Source organism: Ictidomys tridecemlineatus, chromosome 7, assembly GCF_052094955.1.
Source record: "Ictidomys tridecemlineatus isolate mIctTri1 chromosome 7, mIctTri1.hap1, whole genome shotgun sequence".
Lineage (NCBI taxonomy): Eukaryota > Metazoa > Chordata > Mammalia > Rodentia > Sciuridae > Ictidomys > Ictidomys tridecemlineatus.
Genome location: NC_135483.1, coordinates 155,321,347 through 155,349,321, shown reverse-complemented (window position 1 = coordinate 155,349,321; position 27,975 = coordinate 155,321,347). Strand labels below are relative to the sequence as shown.

Below are 27,975 nucleotides of genomic sequence, written 5' to 3'. Positions count from 1 at the left end.
TGGCTTATAAACAAATTTATTTCATAGTTCTGGGGGCTAGAAAGAATGATAAAAGGGCGCCAGATTTGCTGTCTGGTGAGGGCCTGCTTTCCTGTTGTTAGATGGTTGTCTTCTTGTTGTATCCCCACATAGTACAGGGTGCAAGAGAGCATTCTAGATTGTTTTATAAGAACCCTAACCCTATCCATGAAGCTCCATCCTCATGAACTAATTAACCCCCAAAGGCTAACACCAGCAGAGTGTAGATTCCATTCTAACATGAATTTTGGAGGATCACAAACATTTCGTCTATAGCATATGCCAAAAAGCCATTTGCAGCAATTTGGTAAATATTCATTGAGATGTACTTTTATAATTTGAATACCTTACTGTTTTTATGTTTACTTTTTAAATATAAATGTTATGAATATGATGTGATGGAATATACCTAGCAACTGTAAAGCATGATGCAAATTAAAGGTTCATATTACCAGTTTTTTAAAAATGCAAAGCCTGTAAATATTTAATATTTTATTTTAAGGAGACAACATTAAAAAATACAAAACACTCCCCACCCCCCACCCCCAGGCCTAAAGAGCAGCTATCCAGCTGTAGTCCACTTTCCTTAATTTCCTCAGTTCTTTCTCTTCAGATTTTGACAACTGATGTATAATGTCTTCTTCCAAACCTGGGTCACTTGTAACCTGGGCCTTTTCTGTAAAATCATTTTCTTCATCTGAATCATCACTTTCTTTTTCTTCTTCCATATCAACATCATCAGGAATTTCTTCAGCACTTGTGTAGTAACAGAATAAGATGTAAACACCATTAAAAACTTCTAAGTAATAACACCTTGCTTATTTAAGACACCTACATAGAAATATAATCATACAGACACAGGGAATGAAAAATCATGCTACTGAGTGCACTTTAAAAATTATGGGTTACTGGAAAAAGAATAGGTGAACTTATAAAATGTATGATTTAAAATTATATATTGAATCCTTAGGTACTTAAATAGAACATCTTTTTTTGAATTATTTTCAATTTATTTTACTTGACTTAATAATCCTATGTTCTTATCTATATTTTTAAAGTTAAAATAAAAAGAAAATACAGTGGAAGAATATTATAATAAGGAATAATATTCTGTTTCCCAAAACAGAATAGAGAATAACAAACGTTTTAAGAATGACTTTACCTTTTGGTCTCTTTAGATAATAATAATGAATTTATAAACATGGAACACAGGAAAGAAGCAGATGGTAGTACATGAGCTGGAGTGTGAAGAAGCTGGAATAAAAAAAACAGAAAAACAGTGTTTCATTTAAGAATATCATCCTTTGGCACAGTTTGTTCCTTTACAGTCCTTAGTACCCTTTGCTAAGAGTCAAAAACAAAATCTCTCTTCCCACAGAAAAGCCAAACCAAAGAAAAAATCATTTTCACTTTCTAATATTTAAAGCAAACCTCATCTCCTTCACCCCAGGTGCAGGCCAAAATAATCCAAACTCCTAGGGTTACATTATTTAGTGTATTAACTATATAGCATAAAGGGGATTATTCAAAAGTGATTTGTAAATGCCAATTTAATGTGCTTTAACACATTTTATCGATTTCACATGGTTTACTCAACTAATTTCTTACCTCATTAACTGCAGGTATGTTCTCGGTTAAGGGAAGTTGTACCAATTCATTCTCCAGTGTTTCATTTAATTTTTCATCCTGTTGTTGCCTGTGCTTTCCCAATATGAAATAAAATGGGGTTGTAGGAAGACTTTCTTCTGTTAATAGCTGTAAGGATGTAAGAAAAAGGGAAGTTACCTGCATAAAAAGGGGGAATTCTGTTGACTGTAGAATCATAAAATGTCTGGGATGGAAGGAACTTTAGAAATTATTTAGTATGTCTCATAGGTAAAGCAACAGGCCTAGTACCCCACTAGGAAAAGCTAACAATGGACACACTGATGTATGAACCAAATAGGCATTTATCACTGTTTCTTTGCCTAATCCTACAAAAAGGACAATATAAGGGTTTCAAAGGGTAGAAACTCAAAGACAGAGAATGGGGGAAGAGTCCTGGATAGTAACATGTTGGAAGAATGAAGCGGGTTGAAGGACAATAAATTAATAGAGCTGAGAAAGCAGAATTTTAAGATGGCTATGGGAAAGTGAAGAAACATCCCAATTCATAGTACAGAGTCAAAGAATTGGTACAACAGAATCTATAAGTAGTAATGAAAGTAGGGCTAAATAAACAAGAGGGGTTGGTAAAATGTTTATGCAGAAGTCCTTAGATTCCCATATCTCCTTTGAAGCCCCAGCAGAAGCCCAAAAAAAGTATATTCCTTGGAGAAGAGAATAAAAGTTATGTCCTTAGACTGCAGGGGGAGGGGCGGGGGAGGGGGGGGCAGGGGCAGGTGGTATCCTTGTCATAGCTGGAGGCAGTTTTCCTCCATACAGGGGAGTTCTCAGAACACTAGCAAACAGGTTTAAATTCTTTAGACAAGATCATAAGAAGAATTTTATTTGTATAATTTGACAAGTATAAGAGAAGAAAACTAAAAAATAATGACTCAGATTTTCTCAACAAAATAGCTCAGCCAGAAGACAGTTCCACATTGGCAGAGAATTTTCAAACAGATGCTTGTGCCCACATTTAAAAATAAGAGCAGACAGTAAAAAATGAACAGACTGAAGAAAACCTGTAAAATAAAAGATAGCTATCCAAATAATTGAATCAAAAATCTGATGAAACAGACCATGCAAGAAGAATAAAAAGATTTGATGATAAAAGATGAAGAAATTGCCCAGAAAATGGAAACAAAGAAGGCAAAAATAAAATAAAATAATAGCACTATTCTAGAAGACTCAGCATTAAATAATAGAAGTCCCATAAAAAGAATAGAAAAATGAGTGGTGGTAAGTGGGGAATAATTAATTCCTACTTAGGTTTATATTCAAAACCCTAAGCGGTTCTACATTTCATTCAGAGGTAAAGCAAAGTCTTTTCAATAAGATCTACAATGAATCGAAATGCATTCTGTTACATATACCTAATTAGAACAAATATACAAATTAAAAAAAAACTACCTTGATTTTCCTATTTAAAAATTTTTTTTAATATTTATTTTTTAGGTGTAGATGGACACAACACAATACCTTTATTTTTAATGTGGTGCTGAGGATCGAACCTGGGCCCCACCCATGCTAGGTGAGTGCTCTACCTCTGAGCCACAATCCCAGCCCCATTGATTTCCCTATTTATTGCAAACTACCCCTTACTTACCCTCTTACATATTCTTCATTCTACTACAATTCTTATTATCTTCTAAAGTATTATATATTTTAGTTACTTAATGCTTGTTGTTTAGTTCTTTATGTTCCTGTAGACTATAGACAAGTCTCTAAACTTGGGGGTGTTTATAGGTGTTTATGTTCACTAATGTACCCCAGGGGTCTAGAATAGTTTCTGGCATATGGGAGATGATCAACAAAGTTCTTAAATAAATTCAGTGAAATTTCTATGAAAACAAACAAGCCAAGGATAAAGGATCAAAGAATAATAATGGTATTAGACTTGTAGTAACACCAGAAGCTATAAAATAATGAAATAATGCCTTCAAAGTGCTGAAAGAGATTTTTAACATCTCTCTACTCAACCAACCAATCAAATAGGAAATAATAAAGCAGCAAGAGAGTGACCAAAGAAAGAGGAAAACCGTGGGAGCTGATAAAGTAGAGCTAAAATTCATCCCTAGAATGATGCTCAATGTGTATACTAAGGCGACTACTGGGTAGCAGATCTATACAGCAATCAGTCCAGATTGAAGAAAGTCAGAAGAATTTTGCAGATACTTCTTTATGATTTCAAAGAATATCTAGTGGGTCTGAAAATATTAAAAGAAGATATAAATAACTTGGAGAGAGTCTGGGGTTGAATTAGATAAAAATTAGGGGGCAGATAGGGGAAATGTGTTTTGTGTATATTCAGGGAATGATTCGAAAAAGCTTAAGGTTTCAGGTTCAGTAGCTTTAATAGATCAGAGTTAATAACACTAAATCTGCAAAATCTAGAATTAGCGACACAAACATGCTTTTTAGAGATATAAAGTTAAATGAAAATTTCATCTAAAAGAGTTGGAGGTGATTATCTTAGTGGAAAAAGACAGTGGTATAGAGAAGTTTTTTTGGTAAGAAGTTTGTAGTATTATAGTTGTCCCTCAGTATCCATGGGTAATTTGTTCCAGAACCCTCTGAATCCAAGAATGCTCAAGTTCCCCATATAAAATGGCATAATATTTAAATATAACCTATATACATTTTCCCATACATTTTGGCATTTTTTTCATGAATATTTTTGATGAAGAATTGGTGGAATCCATAGATATGTAGCCCATGGATATAGAGGGCCAATCATATTTGACTTTTTAAATCACAATCATATCTTACTGACATTTTAAATCAAACCAACATCAATTCACAAATGTATGTTTTAAAGTTTCATTTAAAACATTTTTTCTCAGACTGAGTTCTAAAAGATAACTAGCTTTGTAGGCAGGCAATGCAGTCCGCACCTTGAATGGCTAAAACATACCTGTTTGCTTGTTGGTGTGAGTTTTTCTTCTGGAGACTTTGTACTGAATGTCAATAAGCTCTGCAAAGAGAGATCAATGAATGATACGAAATTAATTTGTAGAGTGCAAATCTAAATAAGGTGATACTGAGTGTTAAAAAATGAGGCTAGTCTTTCAAGATTATACATCTACCCACAGAGAAGATTTAAATTTATTTAATAACCTTGTGAGAGTTATAAGATTGTGTTCTTGTAGGAGAGATTTAAGAACTGGCAACAAAGAAAAATGAACCATGCTAATAAAAACAATTTAAAGTATTTTTGTTGTCTTCTGCTGGTTTTCTTGTGTGTGTGTGTGTGTGTGTGTGTGTGTGTGTGTGTGTGTGTATGTGTGTGTGAGACAGAGTTAATGGAGAAAATATTTAAGGAGCCTCAAAGTTCAGGGGTATGTGGGTAAAGTGGTACTAAACATTAACAGGTTATTTCTTTTGGGGAAATAATCCTTTAATGAAACAATTCCATCTAGAAATAAATTCACATCAACAATTATGGGCTGACAATTACTCTCTAAAATTATAGGTACAAAGTGTTCACTTTTTTGGGGTGGGGAGGGCGGTCATTTACCTGTGACTTTGTTAGAAAGTAAAACTGGGATCTGTTCAGCCACTGGTGAGCTTCTGAGCTGAACAACTCAGGGACATCTCTTGGAACAAACACTCCCCACTGGACTTCCTCTCTGGAGATATTTTTTTGAATATACAATGGCCTTGGCTCACTAGGTTTAAATACAAACACTAGAGGAAAAAGAAAAAAAAAATAGACAATGACATTTTGCCTGCAAAAGAAAGCTCTAACTTCAGACCCCAGTAATTCTGGGACTCACCCCACTGAGTAAATGGTCCAGCTCAGGATTGTCTTAGATTTTGATTCAACAAATATCTACCAAATGCCTACTATGTACCAAGTAGGTTGGTAATAAGGACTATGAACCAGAAAAAGAGAAAAAAGGTACCCCTGTTCCAGAAAACTGGGACTACTGCAGAGGATAGATACAAAAATTTTATTCAACTATTCTGTCTGAAGTACAAAAAAGACATATGTAGAAATGGTTTCAAAAACATAGAGGACAGTTAAAACTTGTTAGGAGAGTTGGAAATGCACCAAAGGAGTGAGGCCTCTGTTGGATTTTTGAAAACTGAGTGCGAATTGGCTGTGGAAAAACAAGGGATGTAATGGAGCTCTCCTACAACTAAGTCTGAATTTATATTTGGTGTTGGAAGAAAGGAGGGGTTGGGTCTCAGGCAAAATGGCTTCAAATGAATGTCTGATTTGAAGGCAAGTCTATTTCAAATAATATTCAAGACACTAAAAAGAAAATTTAGGTACTGTATTTCCTATAATTATCAAAGCATAGTTTGTACTTACAGTCTGAACCCTCTGAAGACTGAGAGACTGCAGCAAAATTCTCTGAATAAGGATCAGGTTCCATAACTCTAATATTTAATTTTGTACTCCATTCCACTGAGGGGGAAAAAAAGTGATTCACTTCTAAGAACAGATTTACCAAATTTATTTGAAGCACGTACCTTAATCTCTATCAGGAAAATCAATTCTACTAGGGAGAAGTATTTTATGCTTCTGTCAATGGAGACACATTGAAATTATCTGGGAAGGGGTGCATTGAAGTGAGGAACAGGAAGCAGAAAAATGAAATAGAACTTCATCATTTCTTCCATATACTAAAAAAAGTTATTCTTTCATTGATTCTTATGTCTAGTGCTTTTGCTGCTGCTAAATGTGGTAAAATGTTACCCAGAGTTACCACAGAGACTATCACACACATTGATTACGAAGCAACTACCATATCTTCCATACTCTCAAACAAGTAAATACCAGTGAATTCACATTTCATAGTTGTTAGGATTTTGCCAGACTACATTAAAATTTTATGCTGTCAGGGATACTACAAATTAATATGTATTTAAATTAGTAGAAATATTCCTGAAAACATTAAGGGGATAAAGAATGTAGAAGACAACAAAAGTCTCATACCTTGAAGATAATGGAAGCTAATTTACTGATAATTAGGTGGTTTGTAAGTAATCTATTACAAGCCTACCACTCCAAATTTGGTACTATGTGTCATGCAAAAAATTCTATAATGTCTAGGTAGAAACAGAAAGATGTGATTCCTCATTTTTAAAATGTCAAAGTTTAACGACAACTTTCTCTACATGTTTTTCCAAGTCACTTTAGAGTAAAAAATATCTTACATGTACAACTGAGCAGATTCCAACAGCAAAGAATGCCATCTTCAGTCCCACCAAGAAGATACTTTGAACATGTGAATTTTCCAAAGCAAAGGTGCCTAAGTTAAAACCATAAGGAAGTTAACATTTAGTTACAAAAGACTGCAGGATTTCAAGCACTGTACTGGTTTAATGCAATGTAGATGTTTAAGAAGATGCCTATACTATAGTAATACTGAAGAAAAAGAGGCTAGGGAGTATAAAAGGTTTGCTTTAGGATAAGAGGTTTGATGATCATTTCTCTAAAATGCGCATAGCACAACAACCAACCCAACAAAGAAAATGTATATAAAATACACAAAGTCACTTAACAGAAACTCTATTTTATGCTCTTTACCAAGAGGGAAACTTGTAATTTGAATTCTGAAGAAAAGTTTTACAAAGTAAATTCAGAATCAGACATGTTGGGTTAGAAACAATTTTATTAGCTATTTGCAATTCTGCCCTCAGGTTGAAGGAAGGCAGAATTGAATGACACTGTTATTTTCTTCTATTCTTTTCAGAAAACAATGAGTATATAACATTTTTATGGGAATACACAGAAGTGAGCATGGTTTAAATCCACTGAGGCTTTAAATGTAGCTTCTATTATTACACAGCACATCAATGGAAATGTTTGGTACAAAGAAAACAATCTGCATGCCAGGAATTAAATATTAATCCTGATTTCAGAATTGTTGGTATTTAGCTCATACTCATAGTCAGAATTTTTAACTTTCCAACATTTTAGTTAGCTGTTTGCCCCTCTAACCTATAGGCCACCTATACAGAAAGTCTAAAGTTTAAAGTAACTAAGGTTTAAAGATTTGCTTAAATAAATTTTTTAAAAAAGTACTTCATACTTCCCAATGATTTACCTACCTTATCTTCCCAGCTCGTTGGCAAAACGTACATTTAAGTTCCCATGTTTCTGAGTCCCATATGGTAACTATTTCCTCAAAACTAACTGCTAGTAAAGAGCCATCTTCAGAAAAACAACAGTTGGTTGCTTGATACTTGTGGTAGCTACCAACAAAGTCACAGGTCCAGCCAACAGCTTTCTCTTTGGAAAACAGAAACCATAATGTTCAACAATGGCATCAATGCTATATAGGGACATTAAAGGACATTAAGGATTAAGAAACAAAGACAAAACAAACAAGTCTGTTCCTCACAACTTCTTTCAGTTATAATTGCTGCAAAATATTGATTAATTTGAAATGTATGCCCCATTCTAGAGACTTTGAACTCCCTCTAGTGGAGCAGAGAAAGGACTAATAGCAAAAGCCCTTTGTACTATAACTCTCACAACTAAACAGCACACTATTAATTAAAAACAACACTTAAAAAGTATAGATTTTTAGAAAAACTTATGTAAAAATCTCTTTAAATCTACTAAAAATTAAGCAATTTTACATAATTTTTATTTGAAAAAATAGAAAAACATTCTTCTGAAATGGTTATGTTATGAGGCAAAAGTACCAATTCTTAAAAAATTGTATACTTTTTGAATACACTATTTAGTTGACTTACTGTATATATCAGAATCATCTGTTAATATCCACACTTTGAAGTAACCATCTTTGCTAGCTGTAACCAAGGTGGGGATTTCAGATTTTTCTGCATTACAGAAGCAGAGAGCTGTGATGTGGTCATCATGTGGCATGCTAATCTTTGTGTTAAGAACAAACCTGAAGGGAAAAAACCCACAAATTTATTCTCTCATCAGAACAATATGATATACTGTCATGAGTCTGAGAATGTCTTACATATTGTACATTTTACAATAGCATCTTTAAAAATGTAATTGGTAGGTTACCACGTTGAATTAGAATTGAGTGCTCTTATTCAGGACATAGAGATCAAACAAACACCAGTGTCCTTGTGTGACTTTTGATTGTAAAATAGGGGGTTCCTCAATCATAGTCCAAAGTCTACTGCACAAACTGTAGAAAAATTGCATAAAAACTAGATGTCTATTTACTTTTAAAAAAAGGTTAAAAAATTGTGTGAAAGACCCCACTTGTAACAAGAAAACATTCAAACTGCCTTCGTCATTATTTACTATTTTTAGTCACCCAAACTACCTCTTGAAGTTGTCTCCAGCTTAAGAGGGCAATAACTTAAATGAAATATATGATAGGATTGTGTATTCTAAAAAAACATCAAGGAGACATACTGTCATGACTTTTTAAAAAAGCACAGTTACAAGAGGAATGACTAGAAACAATCACTTAGTTTTGGACTTATTTCTTCACCTGTAAATGTGGACAACAGGCCCATCTATAATGTTCTTTTAAAAATTAACAAGACAACAGGTATAAAAGCAATAAACCCAATTTTTGGCAAACAGCAAGGAGCTGATAATTGGTTGTTAAAGACAGTGGGCTTCTTATCTAACCATAGCACACATGCTACCCTACAGCTCCACCTACACTCTCTTTTCCCATGGAAGGTGGAATGATGTTAAGGAAGAGCAGGCGAACTTTTGGATTTTAATTCTGGATTTGTCTGGAACTTGGTATTATGTCCTCAGGGCTGTCATTTTTTTCATGTTTCTTCATTTATACAATGAATGACATTATGACTAGGCAGACATCAATGCTTTCTCAGAACAGAAAGTTTAATTAAGGGATTATTAGAAGAATAACATCTCCCTGGAATCTCTAAATGTAAATCTTATCAAAATGAAACATCTTGAGGTCTGATAATTACAACCACAAAGTAAGAACTCAAATATTTTATATTCTGAATGAATAGGTAGCTCTATAGGTAATATTACCCTTGTGTTTTTTTATTATACATCCACAGTTTCATTTGCAATTCAAGCTCAGTTTCCTTTTCTTGCCGTTGTTCCACTGTTGCAAGCCAGTTACCATAGCAGCCAAATGCAGCCTTTATTAGTTCAATTTGGATCAGACCATCATCATTGATATATTCTTGCTGTATAATATCTAACTGAAGGGTTTAAAAAAATCCAAAATGTTTATTAATACATAAATGTTAAAGAATGCAAGGCATAATTAACTACATCTAAGATAAATTCCACAATCTAAAGTTAATAGATTTGTAAATCATGGAAACAATGAACCAAATGTTACCATGGACAGTAAAATTGCCATTAAAAAGGGGAACATACTGTACAGTACCAATTTGGTAGTGATTTTCTTCAATGACCTTAATAAATTAGTGATGACTAAAACCCATTATATGATTTAACAGAACCTTTAACCTATAGTAGTGCTTTTGTCTAAGAACACATCGCTTTACATAAAATTCTAGGCTAAATTTTATATCATTAGAAATAAAAGAACAGAAATAACATAATCTTTACGAAAGATAAATAATAACAGCTTAAGTAGGCCAGCATTTATTTACAATTTTAAAAAAATCCTATTTCCATGCCTATATACTAAGTAAATAAAGTGGCTACTATAGGTTGAACATTCTTTATCTAAATTGCTTGGGACCAGTAGTGTTTTGAACCTTAAATTTATTTTGGACTTTGGAATCTCTGAATATGCATAATGATATATCTTGGGGATGGGACCCAAGTCTAAACATGAAATTTATTTATATTTCATATAGATCTTATTTTATACACATTCTGAAGGTACTTTTATACAATATTTTTAGTCACATGCATTGTGATACAACCTATCAGAGGTCAGGTATGGAATTTTCCAATTGTGGTGTCATGTCAGCATTCAAAAAGCTTCAGATTTTGGAGCAGGGTGGATTTCAGCTTTTCAGGTTAAGGATGTTCAACCTGTATTAAGTGTACTAAGTGTCCACTATTTCCAGGCATTGTACTAGATGTGAGGTTATTAACAGGCTTCCTTTTTTGAGGGGTTTAAAGGACCTGGAGAGAAAGAAACAAAGTGACAGAAATCTAATGAAATGATGGGATTATGTTGATTGGGATTATAAAAAGTGTTCCTCTTTAGTCTACACTGAAAATTATCTTCAATATGTGAATGACATTGTTTCACCATAAAGCAGATACAGATTTGTACTGTCAGTCCACATGTTCTCATTTCCTTATCTTTGTGACTCAAAGGCACAGGTGTGTGGGACAGCTAACTGCAGTGCATTCTGAAACAACAACAACAAAAAAAATAGAAAAAGAGAGCGTGTGTAAGAGTGCCAACTGGCTTCCATGTAACCTGCAAATGTGGCCTTATTAAACCCTGTTTTAAACAACTGAACTAAGTAACCACAGACAATACTCTGTTCAAGTAAACATATGCACAGGAGCATGAAGCTACAAATAAATGACTTGACCCTGGTGGTAAAGAACTTTCATTAGTTTTACTACCAGTTAACAGATCAAAATCTTACATTGTATAATTGCTTATCACTCTGGAGAGAATAAAACTGCAGGTGACCAGGTTTTCCATTCAAAACTAAAGCTTTAGTTCTTGGGTCAATCATCAAACCAGTAAAGATACTCCTATCTGTAAAAGAAGTGACAAACAATAGTTGAAGTCAGAGAAACATGCATTCTTAAATATATGCAATTCCAAATCCATGGGATGCTGCAGTACCTTTTACCAGGCCTTGAATTACTGCAGATGCATCAAGGTTTCGGTGAATGACTATTATCTCTGTAGATAAAAGAAAAAAATCATTTAAACATAAATAGGTTGGGAACTTTGAGGTAAGAAGTCATGTGAATTTATAACATTTTGTAATATGCCAGAATACAAAATAGCTCAATGAGTTCAATTAACTCAATGTTAGTAGAAAATCAGAAAAATATTTTGTAATTTAGCTAAAAAATCTGGGGTGTGGATGGGGGCTTTTGTTAGAGTCTAAGTTCTACAAACTGCACCTATCAACATATAAAGTATTAATTTAGAAACTATAATTTTCAAGAATATATATAAAACATAGTTAGGGTGTCTTTCAAGTAAATCATTCCACTAATGGATTGCTCAGAATTACATAATATTTCAAAGGGAAAGGAAGCAATGGGCTATCAATCTTACAAAGAGGTCCTGATCTAGGCTGAGTAGTAACAGGATGAACAAAGTTTTGGAAGAATACTGAGATTGTCTCTTTCTACTAAAATCCACAGGACAACAATACTAACTAATGGCTGTATAAAAGAGAACTGCACAATATTCTTTTGAAAATGTTACTGTATTTATGAAAGCACCTATGCCCACTTGCAACCCTTCCTTTACTTCCTCATATCAATCAACTTTAAGATTTTGAAAACATAAGTGGCATAGCAATAACCAAATATGCTTAATCCTCCATTTCATAAAAATGATTCTGAACATGTTGGCTTCTGGTGGCACCTGGGGATAGAGAGGGGTGGGGAAAAGAGGAATAAAAGAAAAAAATGCTCATTAACTATCACATTACTCTAATTAATTTAAGGTCTCTATTTTCCCTTCCTACAGAATCTAGCTGATTTATGACATTATACAAATTGTATTTCCTCACAATAAATTTAAGCTTACTGTTATCAGAGTGAGAAGTACAGAACAAATCTCCTGCAGGTGAGACAGAGATATGTTCTATAGTAGATCCTAGACGAGGGAGAAACTCTTTGTTCTTCTCTGCTGCATCGCGCCATTCAACAAGCACACACTCACGTCCACCGCTCAGCAGGCTGGTGCCTTTGCATTCATCCAAAGAAATTAAAACAATAGTATTTTGGGGGAAAAACAGAAAAATATAATTAATATTTTAGTTTTCCTATCTAGTAGAGAAATAAAACTCTTTAGAAATACAGGTATCATCATTTTCTAATGATTTATTTAATTTTTATCATTACTTTTAAAGTCTCATTTTAAATTGATTCAATACTTGTACAAATTATGGACTACAATGTGATCAATATGTGTGTACATAGTATAATGATCAAATCAGCATATCTATCAACTCAAATCTTCAATCTTTTCTTTTAGTGAAACATTAAAAATCTTTGAAACACATACTATGTTATTTCTATCTGTATGTACCCTATTGTGCAAAGGAGGAAATAATCACAGCATAGAAACTTCCCTCAAAGAAATATCTGGGCAAACTCAACATGAGGGTTAGTTAATACCTAGAATATATAAGAAATTCAAACAATTCAACAGCAAACAAATAATATGATTGAAAATGGGCAAAAGACCTGAATAAACATTTCTGAAAAAGATATATAAATGGCCAACAGGTATGTGAAAAAACACTCAACATCACTATTTATCAGGAAAATGCAAATCAAAACCACAATGAGATAGTACTTCACTCTAGTTAGAATGGCTATTATCAAAAAAACAAAAGAAAACAAATGCTGGTGAGGTTGTAGAGAAAAGGGAACTTTTATACACCGTTGATTGGTGGGAATATAAACTTTTAAATATAGGCATTATGGAAAAAGAGTATGGAGTTCCTCAAAAAATCAAAAAACAGAATTGTCATATGACTCACCAATACTACCTCTGGGTACATACCCTAATGAAATATAATCAGTATATTGAAAAGGCTATAATTTACTGGGTTTGATAACAAATAAAAAATTTAGGTTCAATGAGGAATTTGAATAAGCTGTGTTCATGCTAAAATTGCCACTAAAAGGACTGTCTTTTCATTACTTAAATGTCAATGACTTCCAAAAGAAATTATCATGGTAGGATATCAGTCACATGAAGTTACTAATATATGCACATAATTGGTTCTTACCCTGAATTCAGGCAGATGCTACAAGAAAGAAAGAAACTGAGGAGGAAGGGCAAAAGAAATAAACCCGCGTTAGGAGGGAATAAAGACAATGCTTGGGACATGTGCACATATGCACACTTGTGCATCATATACTCATTAGTACTTTGGGGAGGTGTATGGAAAGGAGTACATTTTTATTTGTAGGGTTAATTCTTCTTCATTCTCTTCTAATCTCAATTTTCCTCAGTACTCCTGGTGTGCTACTGTGTTAGGTGGGATGTGGCCTACACACTCTGCTCATTGTTTCCCAAATCCAAAGTTTTAAGGAGACTTAAATTGCCTCTGATTTTCAGTGAGTAAAAACCAAGTAAACCTCTAAGGATCCTAAGCCCAAGGTACCATCTAACACTTGTCCTGTCAGTCTCCAGGGAGACCCACAGAAAGAAAAATAACATTTGTGCCTTCTTGTTTTTCAAGTACACTATACTTTCTAGAATCCTGTCATATATAACTTTCACCAAACAGGTGTAAAAACAACCAAATGCAAAATGTACTTTTTCATATTTCTGTTGAAGACAGAATTTCAAGGAGGTATTTTCACTCACTATACTCATACTCTCATACTACTTAATGGAACAAAGATCTGAATTAATTTAAAATAGTAAAGACTGAATGATGCAATATGTCAGTTAAAAACATGAGTTTTTCAATCAGACCCAGGTCAAATCCTACTTCCCAAGTGACCTTGGGAAGTTACCAACTCCAAACCCCATTTCCTTCATCTATAAAGGGAGAATTAATGATATATATTTTACAGGATCAAAAACTAAATTACATAATGGATGTAAATGCTAGCATCATTTTTTTGTGCCTGATAAACTGTAGCTAAGTTATGGATAGCAAGCACTTAGCTATGTAGACATACAATAAAGAAAAAAAAAGTAACATAACTTAAAAAAGTAGATTCTTTATGTCAGTAACAGACTATATCACAAAGGTATACTTTGGAACTCTGAAGGGCTTTGAAACAAAGCCCCAAACAAAGGGATCATAGACAATTGTTTATCATTCATTTGGCCTATGCAATTTTAAAACTCTTTGAACTATAAAGGCAGTAAAGTAAAACACTACACAAACACATACTTTAAAGGCTCATTTTAATTATTAAATTGGTACTTACCTGTCACTGAAAAAGCCAAATCCATAACCATATCATGGTGCCAATGTAAGCAAGTGTACGTGTATTTCTTGTCATCATCAAAATTTCTCCTATTAGAGAAAACAAGATTCTTAATTTAATCAAAGTTATAAATAATGGCATGCCAAATGTAATCAATCATAATATCACGCTTTCAGGTCTAAATGTGTAAAAAGTTCATTTTTATTTAAAACTAGAATCATTTCTATAAGCAATGTTATCTATGGGTACCCTACTAGATATTAGGTATTGTCACTCTTTCTTTTAGGTAAAAGCTGACAGAAAAGTTCTCTTCAATAAGATGATTGTAGGAAATAGAATTTTTCATTTTCTTCACAAGCCCAAAGTTAGAAATCATAAAGTAATTAAGTATGAAATGAAAAGCACAATAATAAAAGAAATGGAGGGTATCAGCAAGCCTCTCTATAACACGTAGTAGTTTTTCAGTATGGCCCTTTTTTCTGGACCCTGTGACAGCCCTGTTCTGCAGGATTAATATAAAACAGTTTAAAAGTGACCATCATGCTTTTTATGTGTTCACTGACCAAAGGCGAATTTTGCCATCCATGTGACCAGATGCGATGCAGTCCTCCTTTGGGTGGCAGGCTACACATGTAAAGTTGTTCTTAGAATGTTTTTTATTTCTTGATGATGACAGAGTAAACCTAGTGGGGGGAAAAAATCTTCCCATCATTATTAAAGTCTCTGGAAAGTAGTGATGTAGATAAGTAAAAGTCAGTTCTAACCTAAATTGTGAAGTTCTAAGAATTCAATCAATGTGGGATTTTAAAACAAAATTTTTTATTTACTTGTTCTAATCATTATACATAACAGAATACTCGTCAATTCATTGTACACAATACAGCCAATTTTTCACTTCGCTGGTTGTACATGAAGTGGGGTCACATCATTCGTGTGATCATACATGTACCTAGGGTAATGATGTCCGTTTCATTCTAAATGTGAGATATAAAGAAAAAGAACTTTTGATCAAGAATAAAGCATTGTTTTGTAAACATCTATTAACACATGATATAAACTCCATGTTGACTACTATCCTATCAATAACATGCCTATGGAAGCTACTGACATTTAAGTAAGAAAAGCCAATCAGTGTCTTTTTTGGCCAAGGCATAGCTTATTCAAATTTCTCAAGGAACCTAAGTTTAGTGCACAGTATGGTCTGAGACAATTGGCCAATGTGTCAAAAGGACAAATTCAAAAGAATAAATCTACTTGTCATACATAGGCCATTTCCCTCTCTTAAGCCAGATATTTGCTTATCTTCTGGCTCTGAGGAGATCAGGATTCTTATTATTTTGCAATGAATTAACAAATGTTAATCTTAGCAGAGTAAATGGGAAGATAGGACAGAGCTAAAGAGAGACTGACTACTCAGTGCTTAGCACCAGTCTCCCTAAACATGTTATCTTACTCATTTATCCCTACAACTCCATTAGGTATACTATATCTCTTTTAAATACTTATTGATCTAATGTACATAGGAGTTTAAATGGACTAAATTTATAAACCTAGGTATCTTAAAAATTATATTCATACCTACAGCCATAAAACAGCAATGAGAATCACCTGGTGGAGTTATTTCAATCTACATCCAATTTTGAAAGCAAATAATCAGACCAGAATTTAGCTGTAGTGCATTGGGAATTTGGGCTGGCAAAAGCTCCCTAGGTTTTTATAATTAATATACCCCAACACTATCCATGATGAGTTAAAAAACTTCTATACCTTGTGGTCTCACACTCTTGAAATGTAGAACTAGAAGCCGCTTTGGATCACAGCTAATAAAACTCATATCATAACAAACTTTTCATTAAATAAGACAATACTAACAAAAAGAAATTCTTACCTTGATGTTGTTTTCTTTTTGAAAAAATAAACAGATAAATAAAAGTCTCGTACTGCAGCGACATATTCTCCCTGTAGATTCAAAGATAACATTCAGAAAATAGTCAACATTCTTTTAAGGGTATATTAAAATAAAACGATACATTATACTTTCGCTATAGAAAAGAAAATTTTAGTTCTGAAACAAGAAGAACTTAAGTATACAATCCTAAAAGTAGAATCTCTAATTTAAAAGTGTAATGCTTTAAGGTTTTTTTTTTCCCCCATTAAGGCATAATGCACCACGTATAGCAATATACAATGTTTAACATATAGGTATAGGTATGTCCATATATCCATCATCATAATCAAGATCTTTAGCATTTCCTTCACCTCAGGAATGTTCCCTCCATCTTCTTCAGTCATTCCTAATGTCCCCACCCCACCAGCAACAACTAATTTCTATCACCATTGCTTTTTCTGTTTTCGTTTGAACTCTTTTACTGGAACTATCTCATCTTTTTCAGGTTCATCCACATACTATATATCACTATTTTCTTTTTATTGGTAAATAATATTCCACTAATCATAATTTGTTTGCTAGTTGATGCATATTTGGATTATTTACATTTTGGAGCTATTATGAATAATAATAATTTCTATACACATTATTTTATGATCATGTTTTCATTTTTTTACCTAAGAGGGGAATAACTGGATAGAGGTAGGTAGTTTTGCTCCATCTTTCTAACATTAGCAGTTCTAGTGGATGTAAAGTGGTATGTTGCTATGGTTTTAATTTTAACAAAATGACTAATAATACTGAAGAATGATGACTTAATACTGTAAAAAACAATTTTCTCTGTTCTGGAAAATTTATCCAGAAGAATAACAAAATAATGCTACAAAACTTAAGGCTAAAGAAACATGCCACTACAGTGATGTCTATGGTCTCTTGGTGATATTTGATATCAAAATAATGAAGTAATTACTAACAGGGCTCTGCTAATTAAATGAACTACATATCTTAAATATTATCACTAGGGAGATTATAGATTTTCTTTCCTCACTATATTTTTCTGTAGTACCCAAGTTTTCTATAGTGGGAACATTTACTATAAATAGAGAAGTCATATTTTTTTAAAGCCACACAATTTAAAATGAAATAAAAATTTGAGCGACTTACTGAAGAGTAACACTCTATCCTATAGTGGGACAGGGAAAAATATAGGACAAACAGCAAACATTGTTATTTTTTGGGAAAACGAGAGACTTTAGAAGGCCCATAGGAGAGAATAAACAAAATAAGGAATGTCCTAAAAAACTATACCAAAAATACACATTAAAGCAATGAAACAGATTTCTAAGTTAATACCAAAATAAAAGCATTTGAGGCAATAAAATAGTATCATAATATAAAATATGAAGACTGCAGGAAAAAGAAATTTTATGTATAAATCAAAAAACCAGCAAAACCAACTTACCTCATTTCCAAAGGCAATGCACTTCGGTGACTGGTTTATGTAATCCAAAACAAAAGACAGCTCCTTGGCTTCTATTTCTTGGCTTGATGATTTTGGCAGTTTCACTGAAACCAGCTGAAATACATCTAGCCAAAGGAAACTATATTATTATAAAGCACCTCTAAAGAGAGTGAACATGATCATTCATTCATATGAAACTATAACTCAGCACTCTAGAATGTAAAGATTATAATCATGAGCTATCTTGAACAAAATGTACTTAAAGTTGGACTTTTTGTTTAAACATACAAGTTTTAAAATCAAGTCTAATTCCACAAGTTATATACATATATGGCCCATACATGTAGAAATTGAAAGCAATTATGTCTTATATTGGTGCATTCTACATTTCAAAGTACTGAGTTTAAAATGGAGATGAAATATGAATACTGTAATGATAAAATGAGCAGCCAAAAGCAAAGAGCCATCTGTGAGAACTTTCAGAAATGCTCTGGGTTTATCGCAACATTCATAGGATAAATCGCCTTTCCTGTAATATTGACATACTCTTCAGGGGTCTTCAAGGCAGTATATAATCTATTCTCCCTTGGTTCATCCCAATTTAGCCTTTCTGCTATTCTGCAAACACATTATTAATGCTCTAGAATATGATTCTTCAAAATAGCTACACACCGCTTACTCTTCTTCCTCTGGGGACCTTACCTAAACACTTATTTAAATGTGTTTTCCTCCAACATTGACTTTTCCCCATACATGCTTATTTTTCTCTAGAACATCTAATTGTACCATATAATTGATATAGCCAGCTTACTGCTGGAACTCACTGTCTGCTTTGTTCAGTGCAAGCAGAATGGTAGATGTTCAATTAGCTGCTGAAAGACTATATTATATCCAAGTCAAGAAATGAAACCATAAAAAATAAAATACAAATAAAAGATTAATTTGTTTTTAAACCAGAGAGGAATACTGCCATATAACTTATATAATTTTCTATCAGAGACTCTGGTTTAGGGCTATGGAACTCAGATGACATTTATGTATTTATGTTTGTTTGATAGATTTATGTAATATATATCCAGATTTTCATATGCTGGGTTCCCGTAATGTGCAAATACTGAAAAGTAACACTCTATCCTATTATAAATGGAATTCAGATTAGCTTACGGTATTTGACATTGCCACAAACTTCCAAAGGCTAATGACCAAGATCAGTAGCTTTTTATTGGTCTTGTACATGAGGTCCAACTGAGGAATTTTTAAGCAAATAATTAGGTCCCATTGCAGAGAATCTTAATATTTAGTTCCTTGGGAGCTTTTGATGTGCAGTCAAAGTTAAGAATCATTGGTCTTACAGGTAGAACTTGGATAACAAGTTTACTATAGCTATTGGCAACTACTTTTCAATAGAGGAATATCCAGGTGAGTATAGAAGGTGATTATCAAATCTTGGTGATGAGTAGAATAACATCTGTTCAAAGATACTAAAAATGCAGATTCCTAGACTATACCCCAGATCTAGTGCATCAACTACCAGTGAGAAAGATCAGGAATCTGAATGTGGACTGATGTTACAAATCCATATAAATATCACAAGAGTGGAATCTTTGAAGCAGTTATCTGGAGGGAAGGTGACATAATCTTTTAAGAATGTTGCTATTTTCAGAACATTTTTTGAATGTCCATTAGAAGTAGTTTATCAGTCCCATGAAAACATTAAACTTAATGCTTCTTATTCTTTCATGCCACATTCTTTTTTTTTCTTTTGGGTACCAGGGATTGAACTCAGGGGTACTCAACCACTAAGCCAATCCCCAGCCCTATTTTGTATTTTATTTAGAAACAGGGATTCACTGAATTGGTAAGTGCCTTGCTTTTGCTGAGGTGCCTGGCTTAGAACTTACGATCCTCCAGCATCAGCCCCTCAAGCCTCTGGGATTATAGTCGTGAGTCACTGCGCCCAGCTTCGTGCCACATTCTTGATAAATTCATTACCAGATTTGGCACTAAGGAATTTTTAACTAGAAAAATAGATTCAGCTTTTGTAGTTTTGACTATTTGGGTTTCTTAAAAGCCTGTGATATATGAGAATTTATGAATGTTTCAGAAAAAACAAAAAAAAAACCCAAACAAAAGCATGGGCAGAAAGGATTCACTTAGCTAATAAATCTTGAACAAGTCTAGCCTAATAGTCATCTTAAAAGCTGTTTTGTACCTCCAAATATGACTTTTTTTGGAGTCCACCACAGGATGTATTGTTGAATTCTGAGATTAGAAATTTTCCTTGGATGTATCATTCATGTCAATGTTCTATTGATTCAAATTCTATGATGGATAATTATTTGCAACCACTGACAATATTTCAGGAATTCCTAAAACACTTGATATATGGAAGTTTCAATGGAATATTGCTCCATTGATAGTAAAAAACACAATAATAACTCAGTACACCACTGGCTCTTATTATCAGCCTATTTTTTATACTATTTCCTACAATGATTCAAGACCAACAAGTAGGCACTCATAACAGATAAAATAATGATGGTTAAGCATGATGGGTTTAAGTTCTAAGAAGACAAAGTCTAGCCTGCCTTTCAAAATAGTTTACAAATTTGAGTTCTGAAGTATATTATTACAACCAGGTATAAAATAATCATTTCCTCATTGAATATTTCAGGACTGGTAGCCTCCTCAAATGAATGCAATGACGACAAAGGTAATTTAAATTTCATCTCCAAAAGATGGTCAGCTTCAGATTAAAACCAAAATGTTAAATTCTGAAGAACTGTAACATGTAAAGAGCCACTCAATGTCCTATTTTTAAAAAAGTTCATTACACTATACCTGGTTTTTCTTTATTTGTTATAACAAAGACGGAATCTTCAGCATGGGCTAGAGTAAAGAGGGCATGAAGTTTATGTCCAACAATGAAAGTCTGAAAGATAAAAAGCATTGAATTGTTTACTGTCTATTTCCTCCAGCAGAATTTCAAGTTCCATAGAGCAGGGATTTTTACCTATTTTGCTTGCTGCTTTATTGTTCCTAACACAAGAATACCTGATCTATAGAGAATAATCAACACATATTTGTTGAATAATTTTTTAAGTTTTGTACATACAAATCTACTTGAGTCTTAAGTGGTCATATAGTATTCTATTATGTGCTTTAAATAACATCAAGATTATATTTATTTTTTTCCACCATAAACAATATTATAAGTATTGTGTATAAAAAACATTACTTTAATGATAAATTTGTATTGGGAGGTTGCTGAAAAAAATGTATTTTCAGGTTTACTCTCATTGATCATGTTAAAAAAAAATAATCGTTTCTCTACATTTCACCTATCAATAGAATTTTTTCCATGTATAATTTGTCTACAGTGATAGGGAAAAATACCATATGTTTGTTTTAATTTATGTTCCAATTATTAATGATGTGAAGCATCTCTTCATGTTTATTAACTATTTGTAATTCTTTTGTGATTTTATATATTGGTCTCTTATGCCCATTTTTTTTTTCTATTGCGTTATTAGTTTTTCCTTATTGGCCTGGGAACATTTGTGTATATGTGTGTGATATTTTTGAGAAATGCTTTCTCCCAGTGTTTTTGTCTTTTTATCTTAGAAATTTATAAGATTTTTATATAGTCAAGATTATATATTTTAAATGGTATATAAATTTCAAGACTTGTTCAGAAAGTTTCTCTAAAGATTAGACCTTCTAGAAAAAAACAATGTCTGTTTATATTGCCATACTTTTTTTACATAAGGAAAACTGAAGCTCAATCCACTTACCTTTATCAAAATGCCATCTAGATAGTCCCACAGTTTAATTGTACCATCAAAGGAACAAGAATATAGCTAAAAGGTAAAAACAGTATAAAACAGATTAAAATGGAATCCCATTAAGATATCAAATTAATAATTAAAAGCTGATACAGAAAGCATTTTCTGATCATTAATTGACTGTTAACCTTAAAGATGGCAAAGTTTATACAGGTTGAATATCCCTAATCTAAAACCTGAAATCCAAAACTTGTGAGCACTAACATAATCTAAAACCTGAAATCCAAAACTTGTGAGCACTAACATGATGTTTAAAAAGTTTCAGACTGGAGCATTTTGGATTTTGGGTATTGGGATTTTTACAACCAGTGAAATTTATGCAAATATTCCCAAATCCAAAAAATTCCAAATTCTAAAATACTTCTGGTCCCAAGCATTTCAGGTAAAGGATACTCAACTTATATTGCTTTTGCAAAATAGACAATCTTGTCACAAACCTCGGGAGAAAGCAAATCTATCATTTTCAAGTTTTAACTAAAACTGAGGGGAAAAAACCTGCTTTAAAGAGGGACATGGTAAGATACTGAATTATGAAAAGTATAAGAGTTTTTTTCTGTTTTCCCCAGAGCTCAGTCCCTTTTTATCAGCTGTACTGCTTTCAGCTTACATGAGCATTCAAGGATTGCTTCTCAAATGAGTGGATAATATCCTGTTTAAAAAAAGATAACATTTCCATTAAGGACCAATATTCTCATTATTTAATGAGAATTAAACAGAAATTATTATGCACTTGAATGCTGTAGCATTGTTAACATGTTATGAAATGTATGGGCACTCAATTTCTGTACTCATCTTGTGGTAAAACTCATAACCAATGATTTAGGACCATACTTCAGTGGCACCATAAGGTCTCAGTAATACATGGGTTTATTTTTATCTCAGTGAACTCAGTTTTACTAAGGTTATTCAGATTATTTTTATTGCTATGCAAATATACTTGGTTTATAAATAATCTTAAATTTTCTTATGGAAAGTGGCAATTTTAGGATTTCTGCAAATAGAGACATAAATTCAGAGAATAGAAAAAAATGCTAGGGTAAGACAATATTATCTATTTAAGTAAAATTATCATATTAAGTAGAAAATGTATATCACAGTTATTATCTATCAGAATCATAGATTAGTGAAATAAACAAGTCAAACATATATTGTCAAAATAAATACGGTGACTCCTAAGCTTATACAATCTCTGTCCTTTAACTTCAACCAACCCTACTGATAAAACTGCCCTCCTCTAATTTTATTAACTCTCAGTCACCTGAAACAGAACTTTTATCTAATGTGTATGCATTTTTTGTTTGCCTATAAAGCTTAGTAATGCATACTTCACAAATTTCAATTTTAACCAGAGAATATCTTTTGCCATTAAAAACTTCAAGTGAGGGCTGGGGTTGTGGCTCAGTGGTAGAGTGCTCATCTAGCATGTGCAAGGCGCCGAGTTCGATCCTCAGCACCACATAAAAATAAGTAAAATAAAGGCATGTGTCCAACAACATCAACAACAAAAACAAAAACACTTCAAGTGACACACATGAAAATAAATTTTTGTCAAACCTTCAGAGAACAGGATAAAAAGTGTACCTGGACCCTGCAAAAAAGTTGTACTTAACTTTCATTTTTAAGAGTAGCTCATTTAGTTTTGGAAAGAAAAGACCAGTGTTACCTTACATCCTACTTCTTTTGTGATAATGAAGTGAATGGCAATGCAAATTCATTTTAAAATCAAGCAATAACTTCCAACTTGGCTGTGATTAATCCAGAAAAAAAGGTAGGTGACTAATCCAGAAAAATGGTACCTGTTAATAACTATAGCAAGAGTAAAATATTGTTGAGATAAATTATCAGTAGCTTTGCTAAAATTTAAAAACAGAAAATACCTTTGGATATTCACATTGCTAATGTTATAAGAGGACCCATGAAGGTCCACAATCAAGAAATCCATTTACCTGTGTATAAATTCTAGAATTTTAGAAACGTATACAGCTAAGAACATTCATCTCAAGTTAACATCTATTTAAGCATCCTGTGGATCAAATAGTTCACAGAATATGCTATGGGCAATGGAGTTTTAGCTGAGATCTTACTTTCATAACAAAAAACAACAGAAAGATACCTTAAAACAGAAAATCAACAGATATTTCCTTGTTCATAACTTGGAAAGTTTCCCAGTCAAATTTAACTCAAAAATTTCTGTCAACAGACCAATGTTAAGATATTCAATTACAAAATGGCACCTGCAGAGGATTGTTGGGGTTAAGCTGGATTCCAGTCACTAGATTTCTGTGCCCGTGCAGTATGTGCACACACTCTTCTGTAGCAGTGCTATAGACTTTAACAAAATCCCCAGAGACACAGAAGATATACCTGGAAAAAAAAATAAAAAGAAAAATAAGTTATACTATCTCCTCTATAGGAAGTACAGTCTTCTATCAAAAATAATAACATGCAATAGAGGTTTCTTTCGAAGTTGTTTAAGAATTGTGTATTCAAACTTGTATGCTACTTAAGTCTAAGATTGAGTCATTCATTGACTCAAATAGATTAATGAAGCTAATGTCACTTTTTTTTTTTGCCTATTCACAGATGGAGGCTATATAGAAGCATTCTGCAAAAACAGCTTAACTAAGTTGCCTGTTCATGAAATGAATTCAGACACTGTTATTCAGTGTATATCAGCTATCACTCTTTATGATTCTGCTAACAGCAGTATGTTCCTATGTTCTTAAATTCTTCAAATGCTGAGTCAAAACTCTCCTGTAGTTGGTGAGGTCTAGGCCTTTCTTATATAGCAAAGTCATTTTATGTCAGTTTTTGTTTCTGGATTTGTGGCTTTCATAGCAGAGGCAATTAAATTACTGAAAGGATAAGCTGGGGTAAGTTTTTGACTATTTTTATAATAGATATTACCATAGAATAAAGCACAGAAATATTCATTGAATAAAACGAATAAGATGTAGAAGGAAGAAACTGGATATATGCATATGGTTCTGAGGAGGCAGAACCTGTGACAACTTCTTGAAACTTCAATTTCTTCTTCTGACTGGTAAGAGAAATGTCAACAAAGCCCCTGGTTCTTGTAAAGACAAAGGGTTTGATATGTGTGTCTAAGCTACTTTCTTGGTGCATGCATTCAACAACTATTTGTCTTATACCTACAAGGAGAATATTGCAGGGGTAGTGGGAATACAGACTTGTATTCACAAGATACTATCTCAAGGCTCCAAGGCAGAAAAGATTTTTACTAAGTATCCATCTCCATCCTTACCTGATTTGAAAACCTATTCTTAATACAATATGTCACTTATAGATAAAACAATGTAGCAACAATGACAACTGACACGCACTAAGCCAATAAATGCCAGGCAATTTTGTAGAGATTTCATATGTATCAAAGCAAAATTCTTTTCAAGAATCCCAACAGAGTCAGATTACTAAAAATTACCCCTAGTTTACAGATGAGAAAAGAGAAGCAGAGTAAAAAACTTGAAAAAGTCTCACAATATAAGAATTGAGTATCAAACCTAGAGTTTGCTTCCAGCTACAATGAACTTCCAAGGGAATCAATGTTTTTTACTCCTAAAGAGTCAATATAGTTTTAATGCAAAGCTCCAAAAAAGACTGGCACATATCTCTTGTAGGGGTGTGTTGTGTGTGGGGCGAGGAGAAAGCAGAATCTTTTTTTTTTTAAATGTAGTTTTTAGTTGTGTATGGACACAATACCTTCTTCTTCTTCTCTCTCTCTTTTTTATTTTTTATTTTTATGTAGTGCTGGGGATCGAACTCAGTGGCTAATGCATGCTCTAGACAAGCAAGCACTTCACCACTGAGCCACAACTCCGGTCCCAAGAAAGCAGAATCTTCAAAGGCTTAGCAATTCCCAAACACTATTCCGTACCAAAGAGTGAGGATACTCTTTGGGTTACTGCAAGGGCTGTTGCACACACTGCAATATCTGGACCATTTTCCAGCCGCCCCATCTACCAGCTGATACTAGACACGTGGACCCACTTCTGGGCCCATCAATCCAACTGCAGGTAAAGGGTCCAGGGAGGGGAGGCGCACCCCCGCCTGCAGCACCAAAAGGCACTCAGAGAATCTCAAGGTCCCTCTCCTTACAGGCGCTGGCAACCTCTCCTGTGCTCTAGGGTCGCTGGCAAACGCGCCCCCTGCGAAGAGCCCAGGTCCGCCAGCTGGGGAGTCCGGCAGCGCCTGACAGTTCTTTCTCCAAACCCCAGAGGGCTCACGGCCCTCAGCCCTGCCAACGACGCGCAGTCCCCATACTTAGAATCCGCAGAGAACACCGCTCTTCTAAAGTTCAGCTCACTACCACCACAGTGAACCACGCGGATGCTCTCCTCCTCCACCATCTTCGCGCAGCCGCAGGAACTGCAGACAGCTAGCCCCACCCCGAACTTCCTTCACAGAGCTGGACCCGGCGGGTGTTTCCCAGCCCACAGCACACACTCCCGGGCTTCTCTAGGCCCAAGACTCTGTGGTAGCATCCAGCGTCTGTGTAGCCATCTTTTGTTTGGGCAACGTCAAACAGAGACACTTGCGCAAAAAAAGTAAAAGCAAAACACGGAGACAGTGACTTTACGTGAGCCATCGCTACACAGTTACTTAGTACATAGAGACTTCTCTCCAGCTTTACCAATCCGACTCTCGTAAATTCTCTCAGAAGCGGAAGGTGGCCCACTACATAACACGTGAGCTTCACTCCTCCCACAGAACTCCTCTCCGGTAACTGTGGTTCCGGCGCTGCTAGATGACGCAAGAACCCCGCACCACCAGGTTCTTTGGTCGCTCAGCGGGGTTCTTGGGTGGATATGTTTCTCTCTACTTGCTTAGATTTTTGCTTCTGTTAGTAATCTTTATTTCTGTGAGTATCCGGTAACTTTCCGGCAGAATCTCCACAGCTCACAGGGCCTTGCTTTTTTCTTCGGAAATTTGGTTCCTAGCCCGGAATTATAGTGTATTCTAGCCATGTTCAAAGTAGCTGCTCTGGTCTGTAGGGCATTGCTCCCCAACCCTGGCAATTCCTGGCCCTTGCTCTTTGATTTGCTAGGCTTGTTCTGTGAGTTGCCCTGGTTTTAACTTCCACCATTAGTGGACCATTCATGTGACTTAGGAAGCCCTAACTCTGAGAATACCAGACCTCTTTGTGAGGTTTTGTGTGTTGTTTTCGTGGTCCCTGTATATTAGGGATTGCCTATCTTTATTTAGTCGTTCATCTTAATATTTCCATCTGTGCTAGTTCTAGCCACTCCTAAGAAAAAAGAGCCAATGCTGGCTTGACTTAGAAGAGTTATAGGGTTCACTCCTTGTGGTCACCAGTATACACATACGTTTATTCATCGTGGAAAACAAATAACATCCACAAAGGTAAAGACATATCTTTGATACCACCGGTTACCAGTGAGGAGTCTGCTCCCTCAAATGTTGAAGTCTGAACATTAGAATGTAAGGGTCCGGCGAAACGTCGGAGTAAGAGACCACAAGAGACTGTCTTATGCAAAAGCAGAAGGGTGGGTTTATTTGGATACCAGCATGCTAGGGCTATCTCTATAGCAAAGAGAGATAGAGCCCTGAGAACAGCTTGAGCAGAGCTTATATACTTTCCATGGAGAGGGCAGCGAGAGAAGTTACATTTTGTAGTTTGGCAGTTGGGGACAGCTCATTCTGGGAACAAGATTAGCAAACAGTCCACAGTTAGGGACAGCACATTTTTGAGAACAAGATTAGCAAACAGTTCTTAAGATTTCAACAGTGTTTTGTTAAGCATATAGAGAAACGGAGTGACAAGTACCTATTTTATTAACCTTTCAAGAGAAGCACTCTGAGGCAAGCATGTAAAGCAGGGTTTATTTAAAAAGGGGTAACAGACTTCTGCTGGGAGCGGGGAGGGAGCCATAGCTTGTGTCCAGGTATCCCCAAAAGCAAGGTATTCTGCCCTTTTAATATGTTCTAGGCTTCCTTTGTTCTCCTACCCTCTTCCACCTTTCTTCTTCCTGATTAGTGTACTAGGCCCCGAATGCTCTGTGGGCTGGCCAAAGGTGGAAAACTGGTGGGCTGAAGCAGGAATGACAGGATGGTG

The 27,975-nt window shown here is 34.4% G+C and overlaps 1 protein-coding gene and 1 long non-coding RNA gene across 2 annotated transcripts in view; one reads left to right on the top strand and one right to left on the bottom strand.

The window, feature by feature from the left end:
* On the bottom strand, positions 1 to 26,425 carry Wdr75 (WD repeat domain 75). The gene is made up of 21 exons (XM_005324385.4): positions 26,163 to 26,425; positions 24,116 to 24,245; positions 21,831 to 21,896; positions 20,878 to 20,968; positions 18,037 to 18,161; positions 16,575 to 16,645; positions 15,250 to 15,369; positions 14,687 to 14,775; positions 12,315 to 12,473; positions 11,391 to 11,450; positions 11,185 to 11,300; positions 9,626 to 9,801; positions 8,377 to 8,534; positions 7,726 to 7,906; positions 6,829 to 6,923; positions 5,981 to 6,076; positions 5,180 to 5,349; positions 4,577 to 4,636; positions 1,627 to 1,773; positions 1,181 to 1,272; positions 1 to 774 (listed from the first exon to the last, which is right to left on the bottom strand). Exons 1-21 carry the CDS (start codon positions 26,246 to 26,248, stop codon positions 570 to 572), a joined length of 2,493 nt encoding a protein of 830 aa, XP_005324442.2. The 5' UTR covers positions 26,249 to 26,425; the 3' UTR covers positions 1 to 569.
* LOC110598054 (uncharacterized) overlaps positions 26,335 to 27,975 on the top strand; it is a 98,599-nt gene continuing 96,958 nt past the window's right edge. The window contains exon 1 of the long non-coding RNA XR_013424203.1: positions 26,335 to 26,587. This is a non-coding gene — a long non-coding RNA (uncharacterized LOC110598054). The remainder of the gene's footprint in view (positions 26,588 to 27,975) is intronic.